Genomic DNA, 12,831 nt, shown 5'->3' with positions numbered 1-12,831 from the left:
ATCATATAAACTTAAAACTCAGATTTTTTTAGTGAATTGAGACTCTAATGCAAAAACATCAGAACACTATAAGTCTACATGTATTTTAAAAAAGTAATTCTGTAAGAGTGACCATCTTAGGTAAGCATCCTAAAAATAAATGTCTAAATAAGAAATACAAGATGAATATCTTAATATTAAAATGTATTGAACTGTTGATCTATTTGTCTTCTTCAGAGAATGTCATTTTGAAAATGTGTCAAAAATCAACATAAGTTCTTTTGGGTTCTTGTAATTTTCACAGAAAATAGTCATAACTTAGGTAAGTCAGATAAGTCTTTGTCTTAGAACAAGTAATTGCATGATATTACTGGTAATCAAGGAAGAAAAATTTTTATGTACCTGTTCATGCCAGGATTTAATTCACCTTACAATTGGATAAAACACTTATGTGCAAAGAATCAGTCCTTTATGTGTGGCACTTACATGAAGATTAATTACTCAGCAACTTTTTGTTCTGCTTATTACTGACAACCTATACTGATGAAGAGTAGATTTTTATGCTAATATTCTATTATTTTGTGAGTCTTGATATAGACTGGAAAACTAGCAGATAACAGTTATACATATATATATATATAGAGAGAGAGAGAGAGAGAGAAAAGTAGATTTGCTATTATAATTCTTTGTACCTGAATGCCTCTCTACACAAATTTATTCACAGGAAATAATATCCTTTCTAGTTCTTAATTAATTTTGGTGAAAATTGTTAAAATTCTCAAATCCCATTATCTAATTGTTTTATGAAGAATGGGCATCTTACACAAGATTGCTTTTCTACAGTGAAGAACAATGAGTGATGAAATGTTGCTCACATGGTTTTTATAAAATATGTAATGAATTTTATTATGGCCCAGAGAGTGCCAATCAAGGTCATTTTTAAAATATGAAGGCACTTGTTGAAGTGACAAGTCTCAGCCTAGGTGTATCACTTTACGGCCAAATGATGAATCTGTGTAACGTTGAGGATAAGACCTGAGAATTTCTTCAGAAGACCATGTGATGTTATGAGTAGTTTGACTGAGAATGTAACTAACGCCTGCCATTAGGTGATTCTCTTTCTTTGTCAGAGGAAGAAACCAATGACTTATTCCTGGATACATTTTTAATTCAGTGCAAATGCTAGAACAGAACACAAATATAATCAAAGCTAAATGCAACCCAAAAGTAGATTATAATCTATTTGCTACTGGCTATCATGTTGAACAATCAACTTTTCAGCTTCTTAGTGTAGTATGCAAGTCTATTTAATATGTGTCAGAATGTTGAAATTAGTCTTCAGTGAGAAATATTTTTGTAATTTCAAAGGCCATCTTCAACCTGACTTCTCAGAACTATGACAGAGTTATATACCATTATAGGTCCTAATTTTCTGTAGCTGTCAGTTAAGTTTTTCTATTTTAAGAAATGAAAAGGAAAGGAAAGAAGGCAACTAAATATGGACCCAGACATGTAAGCTATCCTTCTTCAAGCAAATGCAAATATTTTGGTGAAACTCTTTCTGAAATATCAATACTCTTCTATGTATGTGAAATTCTTATTAACAATTGTAATATTGTGTTTAACTTTTACTATTTACAATATTGTGATAACAGTTAAATGGCTTGTTGTTGTGTGCGCTTGAATGCCTACTGAAGGGTCTACACAAGCCTAAAGTTTAGAAAACACTGTACTAGATTTGATACTCCAATAAAGATTACAGATATTTCAGTTATCAGTGAATACTCAGCTTGTAGCATATTGTTGGTGTTCAAAAAAAATTAGTTGAATAAATTAATGAATTAATTACACTTGCCAAAAACTTATAAGCCAGTTTGCTGGACTTCAGAAAGAGTGTTCATAAGTTTTTCCTCTCTTAATGTGTAAGTTAATGTTTTCTATTATCTCTGCCATCTTTGTCTTCTGAGAACCACAGAAAGAGAAATGTGTATCCTATCACTATTGTCAAAATATGAAGGATATTGTTCTTGTTGTTGTTGTTTACCTAGATTTTGTTCTTTCAGCTTCACATGGCATATTAACATAAACATGATTTGTCAGAGGAAACCGAATTTTCCCACAGACTGTTTATCTCATTTTACAACACTTCAGGCTCTAAAATATTTGCCAGAAATTAAAGATGTCTATTTAATATCTCTAAGGTTGTTTATTGATGTAATTTTTAACATATTTTATAACAATTTCTCTCCAAATGAGCACATTTATAGTAAATAACTCTGAACGCCTTAACCATGAATCTTAGTAACATGAGTGAAAACAACAGGTGGTATTTTCACACATAGGTAAGATATTGTTAAAGAAATATGTAAAGTCAAACATTAAACTGCAGAATAACCTAATGACATTATTATCTTCTAAGGTAAGGTTTCTCTTTCTCTTCTGCTCCTTTTCCCTTACTCTTCTGTTCCTTTTCCCTTTCTCCTCCTCCCTCTTCTCTTCCCTCTGTCCCCTGCTTCTCTAATCCACAGGGCAGTGTTTTGCTCAGTACATGTGGCTGATGGCCTTTTGTAACCTCATAACACAGCAATCTGATTTCATGCTTACATTGTGAATTATGGTAAAAGAGTTAACATAGACAATGATTTTCTGATTTCCTCCTTTTATTCAATCTCTCTTTTTCTCTAAAAATATCTCTACCTCAAGAAGAATAAAAAAACAAATGTATAGTAATAATCCTTTCTTGGCAGTCAAAATGAAAGGACTTTACTTTCTATGTCCATCTCACTTACAGAAACTGAATGAAAGCAGTAGCTCATCAGAAGGTAGCACTGTGGACATCGGCGCACCTGCAGAAGAACAGCCCGTAGTGGAACCTGAAGAAACCCTTGAACCGGAAGCCTGTTTCACTGAAGGTAAAGAAAAGAATCCTAATGTTAATCTTTCATTTGGAGTGCAGCTTGTTTAGCTGTTGGTCACCTAAAATAAATCACATATAATAAAACGGCACTTTGTAATAGATACAATTCAATTACCTCTAATATGTTGATAGACAAAAAAACTTTAAGTCTAGTGTTGTGGTTTGATTATATCTGCTCAATACATGGAAGAGATTAAGAACATGGAGGAAAAATATTTTAATGTCATCAAAACTTGTAGCTTCTGTTTTTAAATTAAATGGTGATTTCACAATAAGTTAGCATCTTAAAAACCCTAGTGAAAATGATCCTACACAGAATTTGCCTTAAAGGTAACTTTCTGACTGCTAAAACTAAATGGATTGCTACTGCTAAATTGTGTTTCTTTAATGAAAACATCAGTTTCCAATGATTGTCGGGTGAAATGGGGAATAAATACTGCCCTTGAAACTCAATACCTCACCAGTCACAAGTTAAGCCTGGTGCAGTGTGGGCAATAGATAGAAGACATACGTCTTTCCTACAACTAATATTTCCTGTGGTCTGATATCCCTGGGAATTTGAGGTTTGGAAATATGCATGCTTTATATTTGATATTATTTTTTTCATAGGCCTAGTATACCTTCAGTCTTCTTCTATTCCCTATACAAATCATGCGTATCACTTAATGTCCTTTTCAAAACTACCCTCATCTGACCATGGTGGAAGAGCAGCTTGTTCCTCTGAATGGCTGTAACAAATATTTCCATTTAATTTACCTGATAACATATATTATCCTATGAAAACTCTTTCTCTTTTTGAACTGTTATATGTTGCTTTACTGTATTCTTTCTCTTCTTTTCCTCCATTCCTTCATTCCTTAGTTCCTTCTTTCCTCCTTCCCTTCTTTTCTTCCTCCTTTTCTCCATTCATTCCCTTTCTCCTTCTTCTTCAAACATATCTTCCCCTCCTTTTTTTGCCTTGGAGCAGGGATCCTGTATTTATATCTTTTGTTTTTCTTTTCTTTCTTTTGAAAACCAGATTTTTTTTGGTAAGGTTCTTGGGAGTTAGGTACATGTTCTGTGCCTTTTTGTGTGTGCACCTAAGTGTACCTTTGTGCTTACAATGGTACTCAGAAGTACCTGTTGATTTCATTTAGACTAAGTGAAAGCCATGTGTGAGGAAGGCAATGACAAGTCAAAGCCAAACCATACAAATTACATTTTAGTGAACTAAATTAGTTTTGCAAATTACATAAGCCCTTCTAGGCACATAACAAAAAAATCCTAAATGGTTAGAAATGCAGGATTGTTGGAAGAGATCTACATTTTTACTCTGTATCCTTTATAAAAGGGGGGAAGTTTTCCGCTTACCATTTTTAATGTCCAATTTAAAGTTCTTTTCTAGAATGACTTCAACAGAGTGCAACAGGATGATATGGTACAAGGAAAAGCACTTCACATTTATTTGTAATTTACAGAGTTTTTCTTGTACAATAACACTGTGAGGCAGACAAAGCAAATACTGTTCGCTAGGGAACCATTTAAAGAAGCTGAATGATTTCCACAACTTCACACAGCTAATGAATGTGCTCTTACTACTCTAGGCTTAGACAGCTATCCTAGCAAGACAGAGATGAGCATAGTAATAAAAAGACAAGACAAGGACATTGCTAAAGGATATTACGGAAGCAGAGATATTTTATCTACTATTATTTGAACACTATTTCTGCAGGCTGTGTACAAAGATTCAAGTGTTGTCAAATCAATGTGGAAGAAGGCAGAGGAAAACAATGGTGGAACCTGAGAAGGACGTGTTTCCGAATAGTTGAACATAACTGGTTTGAGACCTTCATTGTTTTCATGATTCTCCTTAGTAGTGGTGCTCTGGTGAGTGAATATTAAGAAAAGGTGATACGGCACTAATCTTTAGAACATTCTAATACTGATGACGTATTAATCCTTTCTGTTTCATTGTCTTAGTATCCAATGCATGCATTTTTAATTATCCTACCTTGTATCCTCTAGACTATAGATTTACTCTATAACTCTACATTTCTGGATTTACTTTTACTATGTATGTAAATATAATTTTAAGAAGCTAATCATTAATTTTTGCTTATTATTAAATAGCCCAGAAAGTGTAGCCCTTCAGCTTATTCATTAACACCAAAGGATGTGAATATTTGATTACTCATTGCGTAATAAGAAAACAGTTACTGGAAGCCCTGGGATGGGAATATATATTCTCTGAGTTCTGATGAATTTTGTTTCTAAATGGTATTTATTATTATTATCTCTGATGGACAGTAGTAAGTCCTTAGGGACCACTCTCTGTCTTTTTCCAACTGTGTGCTCACTATTTTTGTGCTACTCAAGAAATAATGAAAGTTGGTAACAATAAATATTGGGCAGCATGCCTAAGAGATTCATTTAAGGATGGGTTTATCTTTATAAGAAGGTGTTCGCTTCATCAGAATCAATTTATTTTTATATGAAAATTATTTATAAAAATAAATATAACATACAGATAGAATTTTAGAGAAACACTAACACAAAGGAAATACTTAAGCCATAGACAGAAAAAGAGAGAGAAAGAGAAACAGAGTTTGCCTGATTAAAATGCAACTACAGTACAAGTTTCTTTAACTTCAGTTTATAATTCTAACACAGACATATATTTACCTGTAATTTATCTGAAGAAAGAAATATTTTCTACATGCTACTTTAGAAGTATTTCACTGTTGAAAGCAATGCATACTTAGAAGTGAAACATCAAGATGTTCATAACAGAAGAATATATATTAGAATCTAAATGAAAAGCAATTTCATTTAATCATTGTCATGCTGTATGTTGAGAAACATAAACTATTAAAAAAAAAAGAAGCGGATGAACTCAACTATTTAGTAAAGTTGGAGACTGTGAAGATCAATCACAATTTCTGCTTTACGAAAACACAAGTTTTCATTATTTCTTCAACCTCTTTTCTATAGCAAAAAAAAAAAAAAAAGAATAGAAGGAAGCAAAATAAATGAAACAAAGAGAATACATAACTTCAAGTTGGAATGGCCACATCAGGATACAACATCAAGAACTATTTCCTGACTAAGTCAAATTAATTCATTGGAATCATACTTTTCTTTTTCTTCTACCAATAGTCTTTCCCCTGATGAAATAAGTAAAAGACCTTTGAGAGGGGAAAAAAAAGTAACAATAACTATTGTTTCTCTGCCCTCCTATTCCAGTGAAATGTCATATGCATATATGATTAGGTTTTTAAAATAGCTTATTGAGTATAATCATTTTTGAAAGCTAATGTGTAACATTTTATTTATAGGCATTTGAAGATATATATATTGATCAGCGAAAGACGATTAAGACAATGTTGGAATATGCTGACAAGGTTTTCACTTACATTTTCATTCTGGAAATGCTTCTAAAATGGGTGGCATATGGCTATCAAACATATTTCACCAATGCCTGGTGTTGGCTGGACTTCTTAATTGTTGATGTAGGTATCATTCATATTTTTGTCTCTGCTCAAGGTAGCTTGTCTTATTTATATACAAATTCTAAAATAGTGAGTCTCAGAGCACTATGTTATGTTGACAGACTATAATAACCACTAAATGCATATACTCTATGAGAGTGTCATTTCTGGAAGACATGGGCTAATTTAATTTTGATTTAAAATAGCATTGGGGGATGGAAGCTATGATAGTTCTCTAGTTATCTGAGAAAGCTAAAAAAAAACAACACATCAGCAGTTTGTAGGGAAAGTAGTGAAATAGGGAACTTAAAAGGTATGTTACTTAAAACCATTATGTTGTGAATCAGCGGACTCAAGTTTGTATCCCAGGACCATCGCTTGTTGATTTTGTGCCACTGAGTTAGTTTCTTGGCCCCAAACTTTTGGCCCCAAACTTGTACAGTATTAAAGTCACTCAATAAAAAGAGTGATGCTGTTGGGTGCTACAGTCATTTAAAAAAAAATTCTCGGGCGGTTGAGGCAGGACATGGCGTGAATCCGGGAGGCGGAGTTTGCAGTGAGCCGAGATCGCGCCACTGCACTCCAGCCTGGGCGACAGAGCGAGACTCCGTCTCAAAAAAAAAAAAAAATTCTCTTTGATCTACTCAAACTTTTTAAAGAATAGATTTAAATAGTAGATTATCTGGATTATGACTTCATTTTTGGGAGTAAGGTGTGCAGAGTGTAGGGAAAGATAAGTCTACTTTATGCAGCAGTGAAAGTTTTCCTAGAATGTAAACTAGATTTACGCAAGCCCAAACAGCCCTTTATAGAATTTGCATGCCCAATGATTAATACTGCATTTACTGAAAACAAGTGATGGACTTCAAGATGTGTTAAAGTTAAGCATCATGTTTTCCATTATCAACTTGGCAAAATTTCAGCTTTAGAAAGCTATAGCAAAACTATCCTGACTTCGTATTGTTTTACCCCAAAAAGATACTAACCCAGCAAGACTATGAGGGTTTCTTGTGGAAGGTGTTTATTGAGCTAAGAATCATGCGTGCATTACATCTCCTTGATCCTGAACAAAGGCAAAGCTAAGGCTATTTGAAAAACTTAACAATGTTCCTGTGAAATGAGCCAATTGAGAGAAATCTCAAAGGAAGAATTGCTTTATCACATCAATAAGGGAGAAAGTTTCTAATATTGAGGTGTCAAGCATTAGAAGTTACATTATATTTCAATTTCAGAATTTTTTACACTATAATTTAAATCTAAATGTAATTTAACCCTTTAAAACTTCCTGAGGTTTGTTTTTTTCTATTACGCTTATTACACATCGGCTTTTTGGTGGAAGTTTTTAAGTGTCATTTTTGAAACATTTTAAGAAAATAATTTTATAGAAAATTTTGTAGTTTGTAACAATAATACCTTTATTTTCAAAGTTCTGTTTTAATTATTTAATGAAGATCAGTATAGCACTCTATAAAAAGACTAATGACAGCACATCTCAAATAATGGAACAAGTGTATTAAATATGATACAATTAATACATTTTTAAAAAGAAAAGTTTACAAAAATAGTGTCCAGTATATGTAGAATTGTCCAATACTAGCCTCTTCCTAGCTAAATAAATTGTAATCTTGCTTGAATGCAAAGTTTTGGTAAATTCCTTATTTAGAGAATTAGATACGTAAGATTTGTCATTTAGTCATGTATATTACCTACAAATGAATACGAATGAAGTAAATTCATTGCTGTGTGTATTTGGTAAATATTCATTGATTGGCCCTTTGGGGCCAGGTATCATGGCAGAAGCCATAAATTAGTATAAAAATTTTTGAGGAAGTTTTGTAATGGAATTTCTTTCTAAGTTTCTTACATAAAAATAAACTTTAAACAAGTGAAAATGCAAGGTATTACCAAGACAAAATATCACCTTCAAAACTGATGTAGTTCATTAATTTCTGAGAATACCAATTATGATTAGTTGAATATACTGATGCATGGTAGAAACTTCTTGCTTTTTTAAGTACAATAGCAGTTTTTGTATTTTATAACTAGCTATAAGAAAAGCCATAAATTCAACAGCAACTTAATAAAATAAAGGAATAATAGCCAATGAATTTTTTTCCACCTTGATTTCTTCTTTTATTTTACTAATTTTTACTTTGTTTTTTCCCTAATTATTCAATTGATAAATTATATGACATTTAAGGATTTTTTCAGCTAGCTTTTAATTAATGTCCTAAAAGTTTCATCGTTTGCATCAAACTGAAAATATTTCTTTAATTTTTTAAAGGTTTACTGAAAATGTCTGAACATTTACCTTCTGAATAATTATAAGCAAAAATTATACTTGTTATATATAGCAACTACATATTGAATGATGATTCTATTTATTAATTGTTATTATTTTTGTGTGTGCAGGTTTCACTGGTCAGTTTAACAGCAAATGCTTTGGGTTACTCAGAACTTGGAGCCATCAAATCTCTCAGGACACTAAGAGCTCTGAGACCTCTAAGAGCCTTATCTAGATTTGAAGGGATGAGGGTAAGAATAATGAAAGAACCTGAAGCATTGCATATAGCCGAAATTAAACTAAATTAAATTTAGAGAAAGGAAAACCTATGCATGCAAAAGGAATGGCAAATTTTTGCAAAATGGCTACTTTGTTGTTTTATCTGTTGCATATTTACTTCTAGGTGATATGCAAGAGAAATAGGCCTCTCTTGAAATGATATAATATCATTTATCTGCTGTGCTTATTTAAATGACTTTATTTCCTAATCCTTCTTGGGAGTTTCCTTACAAATCTATATACAAAAAAAAGCAGATGCATTATTAAAGTACTGTGTGTAATGATATAATAATAATCTAAAGGAAATTCTGTATCAGGTGCTTATTCTTTGTGATGATATACTGTACTTAATGAGTTTTCCTGAAAATAATGTGAATCACACATGTGCCTAAGCATGAGTGTAAAGAAAAGAATGAAAGGAGTTGTTAAAATTTTTGTCTGTATAATGCCAAAGTTTGCATTATTTGAATATATTCAAGGTTAGATGGTTAGATATTAAGTGTTAACTGAATTTATAAAACTAGTAATACCAACTTAAAGATTACATACAAATCCACACCATTTTTATGATAATAAGGTAAAACACTTATAATGAACAGAAAATATAATTTTGATTCATTACTATAATTTATAAATTAACCTTAACCTACATCTTATTGGTCAGAGTCACACAAATTTATTTTATCCTTCTTAAAGACCCAATAATCATTTTCCATCATTCGTAACAGATTAGAAATTTTGCCATTATTGACTTGTTATTCTCCATGTCTTTTGTTAAAGCATGAAGCATTAGTTTATAGATGTATTATATAAAAAATTAGTTCTGCTTTTTTAAAAAAAATTATCAAAACAAAACACTAAATTGTGTGATTCCAATAGAAAATCATTGCTCTTTCACCTCCTAAGGTTTAGTTACATTTATGGAAACTAAGCTGTATTGTAGACTTCCATTTGCACTTTATAGATTGTTTATAGCCTTATGTTCTCTTCTCAAGTCTTATAATAAATGTCACTTCATAAGAACATAAGACTTGTCTTCGATTTCCCTAACATATATGAAAACTTTTTCCTCATTATCAACAACTCAGTACAATAAAATACAAGTAGTCCTTTTTTATTTCTCACAGAGAGCCTCACATTTTCACCAAAATGTTATCAGAAATTCTCTCTGGGGTATGTAAAAATTAAGTCTGTTTTCCAATTAAATGTCACTTTGTTTTGTTTCAGACTGGCAGTTTCAGTTCTGGAAAAAAAATATCATTTCTCTACATTCTACTTGAAAACATGTTGCCTGAATCAAAATAATATATTTTATATGGGTTACAAAATCTGAACAATGCTAAACTTTCGAAAATATTATAAACCTTTTACATCTGTTTGAAAATTTATTAAATCCATTGGTCAAGTGCTCAGATATTTGCATACATTACACTTCATTGCTATAAAAAAGTTGGTCTTGTGGGTATGCTTTTAATTTTCTCAGAAAAAACCATATCTATAATTATTAATCAATAATACCCTTTATATTAAAAGAGGTTACCTTTTCAAACTCGGAGTTTTAGACATAAAATCCTTATAAATGTTGATTGTGATAAAACTAATAATTTAAATGGTCAGATTTATGAATATGGCTCTATTCCTCATAATGACAGCATATACACAGCACTAAAATGACTGATCTCTTCAATACGTGTTTGGCATTGTAGAGTCAAAATAACCTTACACTTGATTCTATTTTTTATACTTCTAGTGTTTGGATTTTTTTTATTTTGTAAAAATACAATCACGAGTGATGGTGAGGTTGGATATAAGAATGATATTATGATTGGGAAGTGAGATTTGAACATACTCAGAAACTCTCATTTAATTCTTTGCCCTAGCAGCATAAAATCGCAATAGCTGTGTCAAAGCGTAACACAGGCACTCATTTTATTTTTGTTGTTCTGTTACTTTTTCAAAGCATGTGCTTTTATGCAACATTACTGAATAAAGCATGTTGTACAGTGCTTCATAAGAAGTTAGAAAGTAACAAATAAATTATCATCACGTTGCACTTTGTGTTTTGCATGTTTTATGCACATTTCTGGCTGACAGCTTTTAAACATTTATTGTATTTCAAATTTCCAGTCCAAGTTTTTCAACTTGTAAAATTAAACTGAGTGAATTGATGTCGCTAATATCTAGGGTAAAATAAAATTTGTATTTAAATTTGTATTTTTAATTTCCTAACCTAGGAAATCTTAAATACCTTCTTTTTCAAAAGAACTCAAGTCTTAATTGATAGGGAAACAGACAGAGAGCATCATGAACAAAAAATGACACCAAATGTTCTGTCATATCAGATTTCTAACTAATAACAAACTATATATTTCTATTTTGTATAGGATAATCTTGCTCCAACTTGGATGGGGTGGAGCGCTGGTTCCTCCCCTGAGCCCTTTATTATGGGTACTGTATTACCCCTTTTGCTACCTTTAATCCTTGCACTGTGACTTATGTGTAGTGGGGTGAGGGAGGGATTGGGAAGGGTACTATTATTGCACCACAGTAGGGAAAATACAGTATTTACATCCTAATCCCCTCTTTTCAATTGTCTTAAATTTCATTTGAAAAAAAAAGACCTTTATGAATTTACCCTCTGTGGATTTTAACCCCAATGGTTGATATCTTTATGAAGTTTCATTGAATATGATTTAGTTGTGTGTATATGGAGTTATCCATTTATGGGGAGATTACTTGATTGGTGAGGGCGGGGGACCCTGGTGTAGAACGATTATGTGAAAAAACAATTTAACTTGTTAAGCTCATGATACTGTTGGAGGCATACAGCCCCTGCTGTTTAGTACATTGGTCTGGGTCCTGCAAATTACCAGTGAGATACCATCAGTTGATTATTGATACGTATGAGCAGATACTAGGGTGCAATATTTCAGGTTTCATAAGACTGGCATTGATTGTGACCATTCTCATTTTTTATTGCGTAAGTTCATATGGGGTTATTTTCAAAACGTTAACAAGGCAAAAAATAAATTAAGAAATAGTTGAATTAAGCACATGTGAATTGTGTTGTAAACAAAAAGTTAGTATAAAAGAATCCACTTATTTGAATTATGCAGAATAGAATACATACCTAGAAATAAAACAAAAACATCTTATCATGAGCATTAAGATAAAATTTGAGGCATAAACTCACTTCTTAGAATAAGTAACTCCCAACCAACTTTCTAGGATTTTAAAAGATATCACAGTGAAAACATACATAAACATAACTCTACATTTTATTTATTCTTAAAGTTTAAGTGTATTATACAAGAAGAAGAGTTCTTATTTTTGAGAGACAGAAAAAGTCAGAATTTTTGTTTGGATCACTGATATATCATAGCTTACAAAAATAATTGTCTTAATTAAAACCCACAGTATGATATTTTTAGATTTTTTAAAAAAGATTCTATTCTTCTTCTTCATACTTAAAAATGGATAATTCCTGCTTTCCCTACTTTTTATTTTTATTCACATACATTTTCTTTATTTCTATTACAGAAGCACTAGAATTCATGAATAGTGCTGATTTCAAGTTCAAAAGTAATTAATTCAGCTAAAAAGACATTTCTGCATGTATGAAAATTTCTAATGTGAATTTGCATATTTAATCATCAAGCCTTCATTTAGTGTAGACTTATTTTTAAAAATGCAGGTAATGAACCAGAAATTGAATTGGTTGTGCTAGAGCAGGGAAACTTTATTTGATGTTTGTTTTGAAAAGAAACAACCTCTAGTACAGGACTTTTTTTTTTTTGAGACGGAGTCTTGCTCTGTGGCCCAGGCTGGAGTGCAGTGGCCGGATCTCAGCTCACTGCAAGCTCCGCCTCCCGGGTTTACGCCATTCTCCTGCCTCAGCCTCCCCA

General features: G+C 31.9%; 1 protein-coding gene across 1 annotated transcript in view; it reads left to right on the top strand.

Annotated features, from left to right (window-relative positions):
- Window positions 1-12,831, top strand: part of SCN1A (sodium channel, voltage gated, type I alpha subunit) — a 162,648-nt gene that overhangs the window by 133,633 nt on the left and 16,184 nt on the right. Inside the window, exons 19-22 of the mRNA XM_011958029.1 lie at window positions 2,771-2,891; window positions 4,608-4,762; window positions 6,211-6,384; window positions 8,776-8,898. Of these exons, the coding sequence (XP_011813419.1) occupies window positions 2,771-2,891; window positions 4,608-4,762; window positions 6,211-6,384; window positions 8,776-8,898 (573 nt within the window). The remainder of the gene's footprint in view (window positions 1-2,770; window positions 2,892-4,607; window positions 4,763-6,210; window positions 6,385-8,775; window positions 8,899-12,831) is intronic.

Source organism: Colobus angolensis, unplaced genomic scaffold (assembly GCF_000951035.1).
Source record: "Colobus angolensis palliatus isolate OR3802 unplaced genomic scaffold, Cang.pa_1.0 Scaffold456, whole genome shotgun sequence".
Lineage (NCBI taxonomy): Eukaryota > Metazoa > Chordata > Mammalia > Primates > Cercopithecidae > Colobus > Colobus angolensis.
The sequence above is the reverse complement of the archived record's forward strand: the minus strand, read 5'-3'. Positions and strand labels throughout refer to the sequence as shown.